Raw genomic sequence first — 21,591 nt, forward strand, 5'->3', positions numbered from 1 at the left:
CCCTGTTCAGCCATGTCCAGCCCCGGTGTTTACTTCCAGCTGGATGGTCCTCTTCTTCCCAGTGCCTGCATCTATGGAGATTTCTCCCATGGCTCAGGAGATAGGCAGGCACCAGAAAAGAAGAGGACCGGCAATAATATGGAGTTGCCCCCTGCTTGTAGTTTAACAGCCTCCTCCCCTCTGGGAACAATCTATAGAAGATTTTGGAATGTGTCTGTGGGAATTTGTGTTCATTAAGCCAAAAGAACATGTGTAAAGTCAAGAACTGATGTTGAATAAGAAGACTGGATGACAGCCGAGGTTCCAATTCATCCCAGTGGTGTTCAGCAGGGTGGAGGTCAGGCCTTTGGGCAGGCCACTCAAGTTCCCTCATACCAAGCTGGTCAAACCATGTCCTTGTGGAGATGGCTTTGTACACAGGGGTACAAGTCATGCTGGAAAAACCAAGGACCTCCCCCAAACCGTTATCATAAAGGTTGTCAGCTCAAAATTGTCTAAAATGTCTTTGCAGGCTGTAGTACCCTTCGCTAGGAACAACTTAATAGTAATGGTGTCCACCATTATACTTTTGGCCATAAAGAAAATGTTTTTATTTGATATCATTAAATTAACTTACCACTGTTGTTAGGACATTTGACAAAGGTCTGATTATCTAATGTGAACTGAAAAAAAAAAAAAAGAATATAAAAAACAAGCTTCATAATACATTTAACAAAACTGGTGCACTCAGGAAGAGATGACCATGTGCTTGACATGCCAACCAGAACAAACATGGTCATAGTAGGTGAACACTCTACACTAGTCCACCACTCACCATCCACTATACAGGTATATTCCTCCATCAAATATGAAAGTGATGGGACATTTTAAGCTTTATTTCTAACAGAGCAATCTAAAGTGGCTCGTCCTTGGGCATTTCAAATGGATACCGCCACATCTTTCCAAGTCAGCCCCTTTCAGCTTGACGAAGCCTCATGAAAAACCACCACGGGCTGCCGATTTTGTTATCTGCTCCGTTGACCACTTTTTAAATGATGAAAGATAAAGATTGTTGTTAGCCAAAAGTGCCTCATCTGCCACATCCATAATTCTAATAATATCACATTGGTGTAGTGGTTAGCACTCTAGCCTTGCAGCACTGGGGTCCTCAGTTCAGATCTCAACACTTTATTTGAGGACACTATCTGCATGAAGTTTGCATGTTCTTCTTGTGCATGCATGGGTTTCCCTTCACATTCTAGAGACATGCTGGGAGGTTAGCTGGTCCCAATATGTGAGTGTATGCAAGGCTGTAAGCCTCTTGAGGGAAGGCAGAGCCTGGACAAGGGAGGGGAAGGACAGGCAGTTGCCCTGGGTGCAGCGCCCTCATATGGGGGGTACCCACAGTGAGTACCTCTCCGTATTTGCACTCTCCAGATTGGTGGTGGAGAAGTAGCAGACACTGGACATAAGAAGTAGCAGAGCCTGGACAAGAGAGGGGAAGGACAGGCAGTTGCCCTGGGTGCAGCGCCCTCATATGGGGGGTACCCACAGTGGACACCTCTCCATATTTGCACTCTCCAGATTGGTGGTGGAGAAGTAGCAGACCACAGCCTTCCTTTTACCAGGCCCCATCTTTCTGTCTTCTCTGATAGATACTGCTGTCACACTGCACCCCGACCACCTACAGCTAGAGTTGCCACCTGTCCGGGATTCAGTTCCGGTTTTAAATCATCTGTCCGGGTTCCAGTCCGCCCGAAACCCGGACACAATTTTCAGACAGGAATGTGGCTTGGAACAGGGTCAGACAGGAGGCTGAGGGGGCACTATGCATGCCGCATTACTATTCTCTTTGGAGAGCCCAAAAGGCGTATGCTAAAAAAAAAAAAAAAAAAAAAAAAACCTGCTATGCGCCGCTAAAGTGTTTGGGGTTGGCTTGAAGAAATAGTGGCAACCCTACCTACAGCTGACACCGAAAACAGACTATGCATGCACAACTGCCCATCCACCCTCAGTTGAATGGCCTTGCATGTGCATGCCAACTATAAGCAACTGAAGCATGGGGGGGATGGGGGGGGTTTAGAACAAGAATGCCAGAGCATGCAGGGCAGTACATGCACCATCATGTTTTAACAGATGGGCATATTGCATCTTCACCCTGAGTGCTGGACAACCCTGACCTAGCACTGAGAGCAGGGACTAACTTAAATGTAAATTTGATTACTGAAAATACCTGAAATAAATGAACAGTAAAAAAATCCAATAATTGCAAAGCAATACAATGCCCATAAGGATAATAACTGAAATGGCTCAGTATCGCCATCTTGTGATCAAAGAAAGAATCTACCCCCATCTGTCTACTGCTGGAAACTTTCACTAAAGAAGAATAGAGGTGCTCACTGTGGCCCACTTCTTATGAAAATGCCTGGATACCATGCTGAATTAAAGGAACAGTATAGCCAAAGCTTTTTTGGTCATACTTCTCTTGTGGGTCACAGGTGTGCACTTACTTTTGCTCTCTTGTGACCCGGAGGCTATAGCCCGCTATTAGGTGACATCACAGGGCCGCTCCAGGCTCTAGAAGGTTCCCAACCATATTGTCAGGATTCACCCAGCTGCCTGATTGACAGCTGGCTCTCAGCACGCGGCTAAGAGCTGGAGCCAGACCCGCCCCTTCTCCAGCCCTGTGCTCCAATGAGGCCAAGCGTTCGCTCGGTTCTCGATGTTAGAGCCAACATGGCACATCTACAGCATCACACCAATGCTGCAAGGAGGTGAGTATGTGTGTTTGGTTTTTTTAATTCCTATATTTTTCCTTTAATAGTTTCAGTATTTTCTGGAACATTATTCAGATCACGAGTTGTGACTCTAATCTGACATTGCTGGTTTACCTGCTTGTTCCAGGACAGTGAAAGTACTGAAGTTATTACATCACCAACAGCCAGGTAACTAGCATTTTTAAGGTCAGCAATGGCAGCCTCTGCAATACAGGTTTCCTTTATTATTCTACATTTTAAATAGCCTAGTGGTCTCCAAACTGCAGCCTGGAGGCCCCTTGCTTTCCTTCACCTGACTCTTGGAGCACTACTCCTCTTACTGACACCAACAACAGGGCACTATTCCTCCCACTGACACCAATGATGGGGCACTATTCCTCCCACTGACAATAATGATGGGGCACTACTCCTCCCACTGACACCAATGATGAGGCACTATCCCCCCCCCCCCCACTGACACCAACGATGGGGCACTATTCCTCCCACTGACACCAGTGATGGGGCACTATTTTTTTCATTGACATCAATGATTGGGCACTATTCCTCCCACTGACACCAACAATGAGGCACTATTCCTCCCACTGATACCAATGATGGGGCACTATTTCTTCCATTGACACCAATGATGGGGCACTATTCCTCCCACTGACACAGATGGGGTATAATTCCTTCCACTGACACCAAGGATGGGACACTATTCCTCCCAATAATACAAAAGATAGCATTTTTTTACTTCCACTGACACCAGGACATTTTCTACTCCCAGTGGCTACAGTCTGAAGGACAGTACAGGGGTCCTTTGTTTAGAAAGTTTGGAGACCCCTGCAATAGAGTGTAGGTTATTAGGACTCGGTACCTGGCTTGTTTTGTTTTTGTATTCATTTTTAACTGCAATATCAATTGATTTTCTTTATTTAAAACTGAAGATATTAAAAAGTGTTTTCCCCAAAAATATAAAAAGTAATATATTCATACTTGGGTATAATTTTATCTTGTAAAAAAATGAAGGACCTATCTGTAAAAATATTTCTTGCGAACCCATATAGAATAGTTATACATATTTTAATAGGACAATGAATATTTTAAAGAGACCCTGTCACTAGACTATTCATGTCAACAGAATTATTTTCGTAAGATAATATGTACCTGAAATATATTGTATGCCTCTTATTTACCCTTTGAAATCCTCCTTTGTGTAGACATCCAAAACCCGTAAGAATGCTGCTGGGTGCTGCAATTGTGGAGGTGATGTCAGCAGCCCCGGCAGACTCAGAGCTGTCACTCAAGTCACACTCTATAACAGGGATATGCAATTAGCGGACCTCCAGCTGTTGCAGAACTACAAGTCCCATGAGGCATAGCAAGACTCTGACAGGCACAAGCATGAAACCCAGAGGCAGAGGCATGATGGGACTTGTAGTTTTGCAACAGCTGGAGGTCCGCTAATTGCATATCCCTGCTCTATAGTATTCCTCTTCACTCCTCCCCCAGCTGCTACATGAAAATTAACTGTAGAACAGTGAGAGGAGGGGCAGAGGAGCTGGGCCAGCACAGACAGTAATTACACACTACCAAAAAAGAGCTATCATGTGCAAGGAAGGAGGGGGTTGTGCTAGAGAAGTGACTCTTCCCGGAGTAGTCACATTTTCTAGGAAGTTCAAAGGCACATTACAAGTCAAGAAAAAAATGATTTATGGAAAGGAAAAACTTGAAAAAAAAAATTGAAAATAGGTGAAAAATAAAATTGGTGATTTTACATGTAATTTTTCAGATTGATGTGAGATCTATATCACCTGGCCAACCAAGCTCTTACCTTGAAACATAGGTTAGGGTCTCTGTCGATGTTGGAAATGGAATATTTCTGGAATAAAATAATTCAACACAAAATAATTACCATAAGCATCTCAGGACAACTGAATGTGGAACAAATGTAGAATGTGTTTTAAGTAATTCGATATTTTGTGGTTCTAATTTTGATTCTAATTCCCCTATAAAATCTCCCATCAGCACCTGAATTTTTCAAGGTAAAAAAAAAAAAAAAAGAAGTTTTGTGCTCATGGTGATTCTCATATGAGTGTAATAAAGATAAGTGAGGCTGGACGCACACACAGTAATTTTTTGCTTATATATTCAGATAATGATTGTTATGCATAAAGAACAATGCTTGCACAATTGAGCGCTTAATCCTCACTACATACAACTATATGTGTAGTGATTGTCAGCGATTAATCACAGAGGATCACTGCTGACGTTAGTAGAAAAATCACACAAAAATCACCCACTAGCACCCTCCCCGTCCAGGGCTTTTATTTCTTCGAAACTCCCAAATATTGACAGATTTTTTTTGCTGTGTACGGGGGGGGGGGGGGGGGGGGGGATTATTATTTGATCCCCTGCAGATTTTGTACGTTTGCCGACTTACAAAGAAATGAAGGGTCTATCATTTTTATCATAGGTGTATTTTAAATGATAGAGACAAAATATCAACCAAAAATCCAGAAAAAAACAATACAAATGTTATAAATTGAGTTGCAGTTCAGTGAGTACAATTAGTATTTGATCCCCAAACAAAACATGACTTAGTACTCAATGGAGAGACCCTTGTTGGCAGTGGCGGTGCGTCCAGAAGGGCACACGGGAGCCGCCCCCTCTCTCCTGCCACCCCTCTATCACCAATAGATAGAGTCATCTATCTAAGGCCGCCGCTGCCACCCCCTATTCAGACGACCGGCCCCTTTTCGGGCGCGGGACGCCTGAATTACAGTGGCAGGGTATTTTTTTGAAGCACCTGATTAGAGTCATAGGCTCTAATAGGTGTCAAAAAAGGTAAACAGCGAGTGCCATGCTTGGCGCTCGCAGTTCACTCAGCTGTGTTAGGAAAGCGAATGAACATTCGCTTTCCTAACACTGAACCGTCTCTCTCCCAATCAGGTGCTCGGGTCTGTTACCCGTCACCTGACTGGCTGAAACGACAGGCACTGTGATTGGACGCCTATCAGGCGTCCAATCATAGCAGAGGATGGGAAGAGAGGATGGGAGAAGACATCGAGGAGACCGATCGCTGCTGTCACCCGCTGCCCCACTGAGAGACAGAGTAAGTGCAGGGCAGACAGCAGGCGTGGGGGGGCACACTGGCAGCATTTGATATGGCACAGTGGGAGCATTTTATGGGCACATTGGGAGCTTTTGATATGGCACAGTGGTGGCAATTGATGGGCACAGTGGCTGCGTTTGATAGCACAGTGGAAGCCTTTGATGGCACAGTGAGGCTGCAATTGATGGGTTTGTTTTTCAGAAATTTTCAGTTTGTTTGCACCCCCCCAAAAAAATTTTGAGCACCAGCCGTCACTGCTTGTTGGCAATCTCAGAGGTCAGATGTTTCTTGTAGTTGGTGACCAGGTTTGCACACATCTCAGGAGGGTTTTTGGTCCACTCTTTTCTACAGATCTTCTCTTAATCCTTAAGGTTTCTTGGCTGTCGCTTGGCAATTCGAAGTTTTAGCTCCCTCCATACATTTTCTATAGGATTAAAGAGGACGTAAACCCTGATGGGTTTTACTTCCTCTTTGTTTCCCTGCAAAGGTAAAGCATAATGAGCTACTATGCATCGCATTGTAGCCCATTATGTGTCACTTACCTGACACAGGAGCCTGCGATGTCACCGCTGTCCCCTCTTCCACGAAGCGTCCATCTTCCTTACGGGTATTGCTGCTCCGGCCCTGTAACTGGCCGGAGCAGCGATGACGTCACCCCGGCGAATGAGCGCGGGAGCCGTCAGTGACGGCATGATCGCCTTCACTAAGGGCACGCTCAGTGCGCCTGCGCCGCTGTCTATGGCGCGCATGCGCCGTAGACATCAGTGCCCGTTTTCAGAAAAATATCTCCTTAACCGTGTAGGTTAAGGAGATATTTCTTGCACCTACAGGTAAGCCTTAATCTAGGCTTACCTGTAGGTTAAAGTGGTCTGTAAGGCTTTACAAGCACTTTAAAGTCTGGAGGCCTTAAATGATGACAAATACGTGTGACCCCTGTGTCTGCCATACCTTTTGGCTATTTCCGTTCGTATTGAAGAGGCATATTCCTGTACATTGTGATTTCTGCAAACGATTTTCTGTTCATACGTTGGAGAATATTCGCGGTAAGAACATGGTTTACGTTCTCCCATCTCCTTCCCGAGTTATTTTCGTGTTTTGCGATCATGCGTGGTTGTCTATCGATTTTTAGCGGACGCATACTGTACTGGTTAAACGATTTTTGTTCGCTCGGCTATCGTCCGAGCAAAGTTTTTCGTGTTTGTCCCTTCGGATATTGTTTGATGAACTTTCGTGATCGGCTGTCGAAAGCTGTGTACTAACGATCAGACTATCGTGCAATCAATCTGAAAGCGATTTTTATCATCCGATTATCTGATCGTGTGTACGAGGCATTAGGGGTTTTTCTCTTGTTATCCAACAGATAAAGAACAATATCTAGAAGGTTACAGCATATAAGTCAAATGAAACTAAATACAAAATAAAAATAAAACGCCTCTAGTCCCATACGCGGTGTCCCTAAACGGGAAATGATCAGATGACATTGTTTGAAAAATCCAGGAGATCCAAAGTACGTTGCAGAAAGTAAGGGAACAAAAGTATCCCAATATAGGACTAGACATGACTAAATTTAAAGCATTTGTCATAGAATAAAAATATGTTGTTAAGAGTAAATAAAATACAACAAAAAAATGTAAAAAACATTATATAATATATAATAAGGAAAACTATCTCCATAACCATTTGTTACCAGGGCAAAGCCTGGCAGCCTAGTAGGCTTTTAAAGTGGATGCATGGAACAGATCCAATAGGGTGAAGAAGAAAAGAAAAAAAGAAAAATGGAAATGAGAAAATAAAGAAAAGAAAAGGAAGGAGAGAAGGGAGGAGTCCACAAGGCCAACGCCAGAAAAGCGCTAAATTGAGAGAAGGGCATTATCAAACCTAGAAGGTTGGATATATGTGACCCATGGTTGCCAGACCTGAAGGAATTTACCATGGGTATCCGAGAGGATAGCTGTCAACTTCTCGTTCACCAAGATATTATTCATGCGATTCCTGACCGCCTCAAAAACTGAGTACAGGAGTCCTCCATGTCCTCGCAATGGTTGACTTAGTTGCAGTAAAAAGATGTAGAGCCAGTTGGCGCTCCGGACAAAGAAATTCAGTATTTGGTTTGCCAAGAAGAGTTTTGTAAGGATCCCTCTTGAGATTAACATGAAATATATTGCGAAGAAGAATGTAAATTCCGACCCATAACCTGCAAACCTTTGGACACGACCACCATATGTGTGCCATAGTGCCCTCCTGTCTGTGAACATCCTCGGAATTACTTTCAATACGTTTTCAACATTATTTCAATTATAAAAGATGGAGCCTCTCTGAAAAATGATACTGTTGCCTTATATTGTGATGTTAGGAACTTATGTAGAGATTTATGAAGATCAAAAGATCCACTTTAACCTCCTGTCATCCACAGAACACATCAGTTTGTTGGAAAAGAGGATGGGCTTTACTGCCCACATACTACACACAGTGGCAGCTGGTGCTCAACATTTTTGGGGGGGCGTAAACAAACTGAAAAATTCAGGAAAAATACTGGAACAAATACATCAAATGCAGCCACTGTGCCATCAATTGCAGCCACTGTGCCCATGAAATGCAACCACTGTGCCCATGAAATGCAGCTAGTGTGCCCATGAAATGCAGCCTCTGTGCAAATGAAATGCAGCCACTGTGCCCATCATATGCAGCCTCTGTGCCCATGAAATGCAGCCTCTGTACCCATCATATGCAGCCACTGTGCCCATGAAATGCAGCCATTGTGCCCATCATACGCAGCCTCTGTCCCCATCAGTTGAAGCCACTGTGCCCAACAATTGCAGCTACTGTGCCCATCAATTGCAGCCTCTGTGCCTATCATATGCAGCCACTGTGCCCCATCAACTGCAGCCACTGTGCCCATCATATGCAGCCACTGTGCCCATGAAACGCAGCCACTGTGCCCATCATATGCAGCCTCTGTCCCCATGAAATACAACCTCTGTGCCCATCAGTTGCAGCCACTGTGCCCATCATATGCAGTCTCTGTGCCCATCATATGCAGCCACTGTGCCCCATCAACTGCAGCCACTGTGCCCCATCAACTGCAGCCACTGTGCCCCATCAACTGCAGCCACTGTGCCCATCATATGCAGCCACTGTGCCCCATCAATTGCAGCCTCTGTGCCCATCATATGCAGACACTATGCCCCCCCCCCCCCCCCGTCCGCCCGCTTGCTGTCTGACCAGCACTTACCCCATCTTGGTGGCGGGTCAGGCAGCGGGTGACGGCGGCGAGCTGGGGGACGGATAGTGTGGGTCAGGCGATGGCTCCTGTGTCCTCCGTGTGTCTCTTCTTCGCTTCTGCTAGTTGGCCAATGGGATCACTGTGCCCTCAGCCGATCAGGTGACCGGTATTAGACCCACGCCTCCTGATTGGCGGACAAGCGGTTCAAGTTTAGAAAAGCAAATATTCATTTGCTTTTCTAACATGCCTGGGTGGACTGCGAGTGCAATGCTCTGCGCTCCGAGTCCACCTTTTTTGAAGCCTATTAGAGTCTATGGCTCTAATCAGGGGCTTCAAAAAAACACCCCCCGCCGCTGGAATTCAGGCGCCCGGCGCCCGAAAAGGGGCCGGAACGCCTGAATAGGGGGTGGCAACAGTGGACATGGATAGATTCATGCAATACAATGCATGAATCTATCCGTTTGTCATAGAGGGGACGGCGCCCATGCGCCCTTAATGGATGGGTCACCCCTGACTTCACATATGCATTCATGGGCGGCAGAGCTTTCTCTGCTAAGAGCGTATTCCCAGCACATTCCCAGCATAGTGACTGAGCTGTCAAATACAGCTCAGTCCGCGCTGATGATTAGGAGTTGGCGGGACCGGCTCCTGATCCTGTGACCACTGTGACAGCCAATCAAAGTGCTCATGTGATTAGCCACATATCGTGTGATTCCTCCCCTTTCCCTGGGGCATACAGACCCTATTCAACGTACACTGGGGCTGAATGGGAAGGGGTTAAGATGGCCACAGATATATATGGACTGTTAATCATGTAGGCACTACTGTCCAGATACATGTGCATTACCGGCTGATCCGAAATGTATGCTTGGCTCTCCTGAGTATTCATTTCAAGTGCTAGTTGACAAGACATGTCAAAATCGCCCACATCAATCTGAACTCACCATGTCATATGTTGCTATGGCGGCCTCATCAACCGTCATGCAGCTTCCATTTTGCTTTCTGCATAGAGAAACATTGGGCGTAGATAACTGGCATGGACTATCATAGTGAACCATCATGGTGTTGGCTTTAAACGTTATCTTCTTTGCAGACACCCTCATCAGATCTGCCAAATCTGTAAGAAGATCGGTTTTATTGAACACAGCACTGAATATAATATAATAACAAACACATAGGGAGCTATTTGTATGATGTTTGGACACATTTGTGCTAACTAAACTTCACGGTATGTTTTCCTGTAGCATCAGCTCCATCTAGTGGTCAAAATATGGTATATTTTCTCATTAGGGTATTCCAGAAAATTGTACTGCACTTGGCCACTAGATGGAGCTGATGATAGGGTTTGGGGCTTTATATGAGGACATTGGACTGTACCTCCATCCCCGGTAATTGAGATATATAAGAGCAAAGTCCCAAACCTTGCTCTTATATACCGTGAAATTTAGTTTGGCTTGTACAGATGTTTCTGATGTTCACCCAATGAATGTCACTGTCATGTACATGTCATTGTACTATATGTTTTCAAACAGATTAAAGTGGAACTTCACACTCCCAATAAACATTGATTATTTTTAATCCTCATGCTGCTAGCATTAGTAAATAGGTAGAAAAGTATGTCAGACTGCAGTTCCGCTTTTACCAGTTGCCGACCAGCCGCCGTTATTATACTGCAGCAGGTTGGCATGGCTGCGGGAATCGCCGTAGGTGCAGGTCGGCCGCTTTAAGAGCAATAGCAGGCACGCGCCCACGGCACGACGCCGGAGCCGATGCGTGTGGCCATGGCTGCAATGTTCGCGGGCCACCCGTAATTGCTCCACAGAGAGCCAGAATGGGGATCTGTCATTGTAAACAAACAGATCCCTGTTCTGACAGGGGAGTACAGAGTGATCGTCTGTTCCTAGTGATCAGGAACAGCGATCTCTCTCCTCCTCCAGTCAGACCACTCCCCCCCCCACAGTTAGAAACACCTCCCTAGGACACACTTAACCCCTTGATCGCCCCCTAGTGTTAACCCCTTCCCTGCCAGTGTCATTTATACAGTAATCAGTGGCTATTTTTAGCTCTGATCGCTGTATAAATGTCACTGGCCCCCCAAAAAATGTCAAAAGTGTCCGATCTGTCTGCTGCAATGTCACAGCCCCGCTAAAAATCGCTGATCACCGCCATTACTATTAAAAAAAATAATAATATTAAAAATGCCATAAAAATATCTCCTATTTTGTAGACAATATAACTTTTGCGTAAACCAATCTATATATACGCTTATTGCGATTTTTATTACCAAAAATATGTAGAAGAATACATATTGGCCTAAACTGATGAAGAAATTAGTTTTATTATTATTATTATTATTATTTATTACAGCAAAAAGTAAAAAAAAATATATTTTTTTCAAAATTGTCGCTCTATTTGTGGGGAAAAAAAGGACATAAATCTTGTTTGTGTACAACGTTGCATGACCACGCAATTGTCAGTTAAAATAACGCAGTGCCGTATCGCAAAAAATGGCCTGGTCATTAAGGGGGTAAATCTTTCCGGGGCTGGTTAAAGACACGGAGCACTGGAAAGATAAGTGTATTTTTTACACAGGGTGTCGCAAGTAGAAATTGAATAGGTTACTAAAGTCACGAAAAGGTGTTTTAGAAAATTATACTGCATTTTTGGCCACTAGATGGAGCTGATTATACAGGAGTTAATCTATTCAAAGACATACAGTGTAATTTAGTTCAGCTTGCAGAAATATTTCCCACATTCTTCCAATGAATGATTTATAAATAGACTCCACAGCATTTAAATGGTAGGTATTCCTGTTAGCCGCAGGCAGGGCATTACTTACAAGGCTTCGGCTGCTCTAGAAAGGGACACTCTTGTTTCCGTCTACTATTCGGTTGCGCATAAAATACCTGGGGAAGAAAAATGGACACAAATCAAAATACAAATTCTGGTCATCCAACACACACACATATATAGGCAAGGCTTCTCTAGCAGGCTAACAGTGTGCATGCCATCAGCTCTGTTCTCCTGGTAAAGTCCTTTGTGGTAGAGTACATAGGGTGGAGTCTGATGACCAGTGGCGGCCCATCCATAGGGGGCGCAGGGCGCCGCACCCCAAGCCCCCCAGGCAGTCACAAAAAATTTTTTTTTTTAAAAAAGGCCATTTAAAAAAAAATAGAAAAAAAATGTCCTTTAAGTGCACTGTGTTTGGGCGCCGGACACAGTGCACTATGGGAAGCGCCGCATCTATGCAATCACGAGATTGCAGACGAGACGCTTCATTTGCAGGGTTTTGACGTGCTTTGTGGCGCCTTGTGGTTGCCCTTCCCAAATATCTTTTTTTAATTGAGGTCGATTTCAGGAGGTGAGTTCCATTCCAATTGAGCGTGGAGTGTCACCAATAGTGGATTAACAAGCATGAAAAATTTTCACTCTTGGTCACTTTTGTGGACCTTGTGTTCTGTGACATTAACAAAGTTTAAAGAAGAAGTGTGACTTCATTATTAATTATTAATGTATAATATATATATTATTATTAGTAGTAGTAGTTGTATTATAATAATTAATAATGACTTTATTCATGTAATCTGTTCCCCAGGGACAAAGTACAGGTAGTATTTTGTCCTATCTTCCAATGTGCTGTCTAAGGCTAGCATTGAGGTCAGACAGGGTGCAGACCCCAGCTGGGCTGACCCCAGGTATTTAAGGAGGCCTGTCCCCTGCCAATCCAAGTTGGGGATTGGTCAAGGCTCCTTGAGATACCCCAGGCAGCCCCACCTCTCTTCCCCTCCACTCCTTCTAGCACTTTCTAGAAGGAAGAGGGAGGTGACGGTGAAGTGATGCGGCCTGTGAGTCACCAGCTGCTACCCTGAGCCAGAATGAAAACAAACAGGCCTAGCAACCAGCTAAACCTGCCTAAATTTACCTACTCTGCCAGCAAAAAACCCTCACTCTAACACCTACCTAACTAGAGGGTGCTACACAATTAAGACAGCATCCATTGTGTTTTGATTTGTCATGTAACAAGTTGCAGCAGTGTGAACCGGGGCCCAGCCGGCCATCTGTGGTGAGGACTTTTGAGAAGCAGGTTGCTGGGTCAGATTTGCCAGATCGTAGGCGCGACAAATCCTTGATGCACAATCAATAGAGACAATAATAGCTGTCATATAATACATAAAGTAACATGCAATAAGCCAAAACATCAACAATGGCATAACTATTGTAAAGCAACTGCGCTCACCTCAATACATAAACAGGGAAGTACAGTGTCGTATGATAAGGAGACACTGTGGGAAGAATTGAACTGCAAAACAAACAGTAAAAAGGTTACTATGAGTATGAGATAAAACTATCAGTAAAAACACACACAGCGCACTCTCAGCATCACATACACACATCGCTAAGTTCATTTTTGGCTTCAGCGAAGGGAGGCTTGGACAGCATTTTCTGCAGAAAGGGTACACATTTCAGCTTCCCTAATACTCTTAAAGTGACCCTGTCACTAAAGGGTCCAAACTCAACCAATGGCAGACATCCCAACTCGCAAAATCATTTCAGGGAGGTGACGCTTCGCGCCCCCCCCCATATAATGCAGCCAGTACCAGTGCCAATTATATGCAGCTATACCAGTGCCCAATGAAATGCAGCCTGATCACACAGCTGCTGGAGCTGGGCTGCTGGTCCTGGGGTCTGGCTGCTGGAGCTGGGCTGCTGGTCCTGGGGTCTGGCTGCTGGAGCTGGGCTGCTGGTCCTGGGGTTTGGCTGCTGGAGCTGGGCTGCTGGGGCCAGGGGTCTGGCTGCTGGAGCTGGGCTGCTGGTCCTGGGGTCCGGTTGCTGGAGCTGGGCTGCTGGTCCTGGTGTCTAGCTGCAATGGGGCTGGTGAGCCATCCCAGTCAGAGAATTTCCCAGAAGGAAGGGGGTGTGCTGAGGCAGAGGGGGGGACAGCCCATACTGCTGTCCCCAGCCTGCTGCATGGGTACTTTTTCTGGGGGTCAGTCCGGCCGACTCAGCAGAGAAGGAGGGGGGTGGGCGAAGGCAGAGAGAAGACTGATCTTCAGGCTGTAGCAATTAAAAGAAAAAAACACTTTCCCCTGTCAAGCGGACTCTTTCTCCACTTTCGGGTGCCGCTGCGCAGTGATCTCCTGTGTGACAAGTATATGACAGTCCCGGTCTGCCCAGTGGATTGATATAGAAGAGAACGGGACTGTATTTGTCACACAGGAGATCACTGCGCAGAACTGGCACTTTTATTTTTGTATCATTTATGAATTGACTATTCACATGAATTTATGCATATCATATCATGCTTGGTACTTTAATTACTGGTATACTATGAATTGCGGTTATCACTTGTATTTATTTTCCCATTGTCACTTTATGTGTATATTTGCTTTATTAGTCACCAGATTTGCATTTGGGTTTTTACATTGTTTACATGCACATGCACTTTTATTTTTTTAGTGCTGCACATATTTGCTCTACAGTATATGAGTTTATGCTTTGCCAAAGCATTGTAACAGTAGCTTAGTTTGTTTAGTATGGCCTTCAGCACGTGAGTTTGTTTCTATCGCTAAAAATGAAAAACTGCATTCAACCTATCCTATCCCATCCTAGTCCCCTAACCTAAACTAACCTAGAAACATCTCCCCCACCTAAATGCTTAAAGTGGAGTTTCGCCGAAAAAAAAAAAAAAATTAAAAGTCAGTAGCTACAAAAAGTGTAGCTGCTGACTTTTAATAATCAGACACTCACCTGTCCTACGGTCCAGCGATGCGGGTGAACAAAGCCCCGCTCCTCTCCCCCTCCTCTCCACAATGCCAGCATTCTTACTGTGGGCGCCTGGCTGTGGCTTCGAAGCCCGGCATGCGCGAGCCGGGCTGCACGCTGTGAATGGCCGGGCAATCTTCTGGGACCTGTGACGTGTCCCAGAAGATTGCAGGGATGGAGGGGGGAGAGGTGAACTTCCTTCTGGCGCTGCAGAGCCCCAGGAGGAAGTGGGAGCTGGATGCCTCTAAAAAGAGGGTATCCATTCCCCCCCCCCAAAAAAATGATATGCCAAATGTGGCATGTCAGGGGGTCATCTCCACTTAAAGCGGAAGTTCCATTTTTGGGTGGAACTCCACTTTAATTATGTCTTCCTGAGGGCAGCTCCCCCCTTTGAGGTGTACAGACTTGGGCCCAAAATCTTTTCTAGCGGGGCCATAGTAGGGACACTGGGGGTATGGCTGCATTAAAGTCCATGTGAAGTTACAGAGCAGCTGTAGGACAGCAGCAGAAAGGTTTTTGGACCCAAAGATCAAAGAATGATGCCATCAGGAATAGGTAAGTAAACACCTGAGTGGAGGGTTCTTGGTAAGATTAGGGGACTGGGAAGAGTTGGCTATTTTTTTTTCTAAGAAGCTGTCTATTATCTAAACACAAAAAAAAAGTGAACCTATTGCTTTGCCTTAAATAGGCAGGATTACTTTAATTTCATATTACTAAATAACAAAAAAATAAAAATTATTATTATTATTATACAGGATTTATATAGCGCCAACAGTTTGCGCAGAGCTTTACAACATGAGGGCAGCCAGTACAGTTACAATACAATTCAATACAGGAGGGATCAGATGTCCTTGCTCGTTGGAGCTTACAATCTAGGCGGGAGGGTCAAGTAATACAAAAGGTAATAACTGTGGGGTATGAGCTGATGATAGGCTTTTGTAAAGAGAAAAGTTTTCAGGGGTCGCCTAAAAGTGGACAGAGTTGGAGATAGTTGGACAGATTGGGGTAGGGAATTCCAAAGGATGGGAGAGGCTCGGGAGAAGTCCCGGAGACGAGAATGGGAGGAGGTGACGAGGGAGCTATAGAGCAGGAGGTCTTCGGAGGAACAAAGAGAACGAATAGGTTGGTATTTTGAGACTAGGCTAGTGATGTAGCTCGGGGCAGAGTTGTGGGTGGCTTTGTAAGTTATTGTTAGTATTTTGAATTGAAATGGGTGAGTGGCAGCCAATGGAGGGATTGGCAGAGAGGGGTAGCAGACGCTGATCGGTTTGTAAGATTATAATAGACTGGCGTTCCTTTATATAGGGAGGTGAAGAGAGGGGTGTAAGAGCTGGGCCAACACAGACAGTAATTACACCAGAAGAGGAGTATTGAATTTTGAATAGTATGAATTATGTTATCAAAAAGAATAGTCTATTAAGTTCTTTTCCCAAGCCCAACTGTAAAAGAGCCTGTGCTACATTGACATGAGAATTCTTGACAAGTCTTCTCCACCTACTGATAGCCCCCTTCCACATGCATGAAACTAGTTCTGGATTTCCAATGTTGATGTGGCTTAAGTCACTCCTATTAGCACTGTACCATTGACTCTTCCTAAAGTGGGCCGCCCGGTCAAACTGAGCAATCGGGGGAGAAGGGCCTTAGTCAGGAAGGTGACCAAGAACCCGATGGTCACTCTGACAGAGCTCCAGCATTTCTCTGTGGAGGGAGGAGGACCTTCCAGAAGAACAACCATCTCTGTAGCACTCCACCATTTATTAAGTGGTCTCCCCCACAAGTGGTTCTAGGCGCCCTGTCCATAAAGAAGAGGTGGACTTACCAACTGCTTGTCGCTGTTCTCCAGATCTTCGCAGGCATTAAGTTTGTGGCACAGGCGTGCATAAGCATTTTGGCTGTCGGGTATGGATACCACAAATCTCTTCTCTTCCACAAAGTGCTGATAATGGAACTGTGGTGCTATATGAGGTCAGAGAATAGGAAGAAGTAAACAGTGTGATCGTTTTTTCCTAGAGACCTTGCACGGGTTTACTGGATGAATGTACATTCGCTTAAAATGTTTTCACATAAAAAAGTAATAAATAAAACTTTTCAAAAAAAAAAAATGTTTTCACATGCACTCCTCCTTTGAGCTTGCTGGGTGCTACACTGTGCATGGCTGACTGTACAATCAGGGTAGGGTTATTCTAGCAGCCGTCTTGTACTATGCACATACTGTACATACTGTATGTCTTTCCCATATAGAGAGCATCCGGAAAGTATTCACAGTGCTTAACTTTTTCCACATTTTGCTATGTTACAGCCTTATTCCAAAATGGATTAAATTCATTATTCAATAAGAAGTTTGATAGAAATCTTTGCTAATTTATTAAAAATAAAAAAGCGAAAAATGCCCATGACACTCAAAATTGAGCTCAGGTGCATCCTCTTTCCACTGATCATCCTTGAGATGTTTCTACAACTTGACTGGAGTCCACCTGTTGTAAATTCAGTTAATTGGACTTGGTATGGAAAAGGCACACACCTGTCCATATAAGGTCCCACAGTTAACAGTGCATGTCAGAGCACAAACAAAGCCATGAAGTCCAAGGAAATGTCTGTAGACCTCCGGGACAAGATTGCATCGAGACACAGATCTGGGGAAGGGTACAGTAAAATTTCTGCAGCATTGAAGGTCCCAATGAGCAAAGTGGCCTCCATCATCCGCAAATGGAAGAAGTTTGGAACCACCAGGACTCTTCCTAAAGTGGGCCGTCCAGCCAAACCGAGCGATCAGAGGAGAAGGGCCTTAGTCAGGAAGGTGACCAAGCACCCGATGGTCACTCTGACAGAGCTCCAGCATTTCTCTGTGGAGAGAGGAGAACCTTCCAGAAGAACAGCCATCTCTGTAGCACTACCCCAATCAGGCCTGTATAGTAGAGTGACCAGACGGAAGCCACTTCTCAGTAAAACGCACATGGCAGTCCGTCTGGAGTTTGCCAAAAGGCATCTGAAGGACTCTCAGACCATGAGAAACAAAATTCTCTGGTCTGATGAAACAAAAGTTTGAACTCTTTGACCTGAGTGGTAAGCGTCATGTCTGGAGGAAACCAGGCACCGCTCATCACCTGACTAATACCATCCCTACAGTGAAGCATGGTGGTGGCAGTATCATGCTGTGGGGATGTTTTTTTAGTGGCAGGAACTGAGAGACTAGTCAGGATGGAGGGAAAGGTGAATGCAGCAATGTACGGAGACATTCTTCATGAAAACCTGTTTCAGAGCACTCTGGACCTCAGACTGGGGCAAAGGTACATCTTCCATTAGGAGAACGACCCTAAGCACACAGCCAAGATAACAAAGGAGTGGCTACAGGACAACTCTGTGAATGTCCCTAAATGGCCCAGCCAGAGCCCAGACTTGAACATCTCTGGAAAGATTTGAAAATGGCTGTGCACCGACGCTCCCCATCCAACCTGATGAAGCTTGAAAGGTCCAGCAATAAAGAAACTGCCAAAAAATAGGTGTGCCAAGCTTGTAGCATCATACTCAAAAAGACTTGAGGCTGTAATTGATACCAAAGGTGTTTCAACAAAGTATTGAGCAAAGGCTGTGAATACTTATGTACACTGGTTTTCTTTTCATTTTTTATTTGTAATAAATTTGCAATGATTTCTAACAAACGTCTTTCACATTGTCATTATGGGGTATTGTTTGTAGAATTTTTGAGGAAAATAATTAATTTAATCCATTTTGGAATAAGGCTGCAACATAACACAATGTGGAAAAAGTGAAGCGATGTGAATACTTTCCAGATGCAGGGTATATTGATCACCGTGGCAAGCAGAAATATATTATAAAATAAGGATATCTAAGACAACACAGCAATGGGAAAAGTAAGGATATCTATGATAGCACACTAAAGGGAAAAGTAGGAATAGCTTCCATTACAGATATGTAAGTAAGGAATAACTTAGGAAACAGCGATCACAGAGTAATTAAGTTTGCCATAAATTATAAGAAAAGGAAACATGAGGGCAGGACAAGAACACTACATTTAAAAAAAAGCCAACTTTACGAAGCTGCACCCCATACTGCATGATAATAAATGCTGAAGAACACTGAAGTGAAGAGAAGTGAGCGCTTAAAGGGCATATTAAACAACCACATTCATCAGTGCATTCCAATGGGCAACAAATACAAAAGAACAAAAGTTAAACCTGGGTTGCTAAATATTTAATGTAAAAAGACATTTTCATGAGAAAAAAGCAGTCTTTTAAAAATATAAGGGCCGAGGAGCCCATCAAGGCAACTAAAATATATCATGACAGACACATTGGAGAGGAGAGTAAAAATAAAGAAATAAACCAGATATCTGGCTTACACCAAAGAGTTCTCAAATAACTTAGCCATATTATAGCCAGGCAATTGTTCCTAATTTTTAAGGACAGCTCACTGACTGGAATGGTACCAGCTGATTGGCAAAAAGCAAATGTGATACTGATATTCAATAAAAGGACTAAGATATATACCAAAAAACCACAGACCAGTCAGCCTAACATCAATAGTATGTAAACTATTGGAAGGGATGATAAGGGACAATTTTGAAGAATCTGCTTATGAAACCAGTATCAGTAGAAGTAACCAGCATGGATTTATGAAAGATCGTTCTTGGCAGACCAATCTTTTAACATTCTATGAGGAGGGGAGCTGTAGTTTGGATAGAGGAAGGCCTGTGGTGTAGTTAGATTTCTCTAGGGCACTTGATACAGTACCCCATTAACGATTCATGTACAAATTAAGGTCTTTTAGAATTGATAAGATTGTATGTTCCCGAACAGAAAACTGGTTGCATGAGTGCATCCAGAGGGTGGTTTACCTTTCAGTGTTTGCTGATGATACAAAGCTAAGCAGGGCAATAACTTAAGAACTGGATGTACAATCTTTGCAAGGAGACCTCAAGAAAACAGAGGGGTGGGCAGCTACTGTAAGAACGGTAGTGAAACAAGCATACGCGTGCACAGGCGCACTAGGGTTGAACTAGATCAGTGATGGCGAACCTTGGCACCCCAGATGTTTTGGAACTACATTTCCCATGATGCTCATGCACTCTGCAGTGTAGTTGAGCATCATAGGAAATGTAGTTCCAAAACATCTGGGGTGCCAAGGTTAGCTATCACTGAACTAGATGGACTTGTTTCTTTATTTAACCTACCAACTATGTTATATATTTCAAGTGAAAAGTAAGTATAGATAGAACAGCACAGCAACGTGAGGAGTCTCTCCAAAGAGCAAAGAAAGGACATGCAGTAAATATGTTATAAAGATGTGAATACATTCAAACATGCTTTAACCTTACCTTTGTCATAATGCGGAATTTGTACTTTTTTATCTATCGTTATGCCATAATCTGGATTGGTTAAAAGTGACACAGAAATTTTCTGCCCGGGTGCAACTGTCAAGCAGTGGAACTGTAACTGCAACTACATGTAGAAAGGAGATTGAATGGGTTAGTAATGGATGTAGACTTATCAGGGGAACACAAACTCTATTCTTAAAACCTAAAATAACAATCACTAGACTTCTGCCTACCTGTAAAATCTTTTCTTTAAAGCCGGCAATACATTGATCAAAATTTGCCAGGTTCTGGTGAATGTACGGGCAGGGAGGTTTTAGGGAAGTTGATTCTTACCGAACGACTTCTCTACAATTACCCTGTCGGGTTTTCCTGGTTTGATCAGCACCGCAGTCTATAGCTGGCACCGCTGATCAGTATTTTCTGACAGCGGGGGAGTGTCCTAAGCGCACGTGAAGTGTGCGAAACGCGTCGACCCAGCATTCTGATGCCGGTAATTTTTGGGATGTCCAAATAAAGAGGATTTTGATCTACAGTGGTGTGCGGCCATTTCTTCTAATTTCAGGGGAGTGTCCCTTCTATCAGAATACAATGGCTCAGCAGGGAGGATTCCCTCTTCCATAAGAAATGTGTGGATGAGGAAAATGAGCCTTTTTTTTTTTCATTCAACCCGCTGGTTGTAAAAAAAGAAATAAAAAAAGACTAATTTATGGACAGCTTAAGTGACATATACTGTATAGAGTTTGTGATACTATCAGAAAAAAATAAAGAACACATGGATGTTTCATATTGACCATTCATAACCACCAGATGGAGCTTTATTCAAGCTCTAAGAAGAATCTCTTGAAGCTTTTGTGCCAGTAAGGCCCCTTTCACACGGGCGGCTCCACTAAGCAGAATCCGCTTGTTCAGCGGGGGACCTCTCTGCTGATCCTCGCTGAGCAGATGCCAAGTCAGTGTCTGCTCCACTATGCAGAGCGGACACGGACACAGCCCGTTCTCCTCTGATGGGGAATAGGACCACCATCCGTATGTTGTTGGTGGACAGCATCGGATGGCGGCGGTTGTCGGCTGACATCTGCCGCTCCATAGAAGAGACTGGACGGTCCAATCAGGTCCACCTGATAAACTGCCCATGTGAAAGGGGCCTAAGACACAACTACTGTAAATGATTCCACGGAAATGCACCCCTCACCCTTCCCCTAGTACAGGGATATGCAATTAGCCGACCTCCAGCTGTTGCAAAACTACAAGTCCCATCATGCCTCTGCCTCTAGGTGTCATGCTTGTGGCTGTCAGAGTCTTGCTATGCCTTATGGGAGTTGTAGTTCTGAAACAGCTGGAGGTCCGCTAATTGCAAATCCCTGCCCTAGGAGAAACAGGTGTTAAAGCAGTAATAAACCCCAAAGCAAACATTTATTAT

General features: G+C 44.3%; 1 protein-coding gene across 1 annotated transcript in view; it reads right to left on the reverse strand.

Moving 5' to 3' along the window:
• The window catches only part of IL17RE (interleukin 17 receptor E), a 129,883-nt gene that overhangs the window by 17,958 nt on the left and 90,334 nt on the right, over nt 1-21,591 (reverse strand). The window contains 7 exon segments of the mRNA XM_073591968.1: nt 617-662; nt 4,570-4,617; nt 10,018-10,190; nt 11,913-11,979; nt 13,311-13,373; nt 16,656-16,792; nt 20,172-20,295. Of these exon segments, the coding sequence (XP_073448069.1) occupies nt 617-662; nt 4,570-4,617; nt 10,018-10,190; nt 11,913-11,979; nt 13,311-13,373; nt 16,656-16,792; nt 20,172-20,295 (658 nt within the window).

The sequence above is a fragment of the Aquarana catesbeiana genome, linkage group LG07 (assembly GCF_042186555.1).
Source record: "Aquarana catesbeiana isolate 2022-GZ linkage group LG07, ASM4218655v1, whole genome shotgun sequence".
NCBI classification, from domain to species: domain Eukaryota; kingdom Metazoa; phylum Chordata; class Amphibia; order Anura; family Ranidae; genus Aquarana; species Aquarana catesbeiana.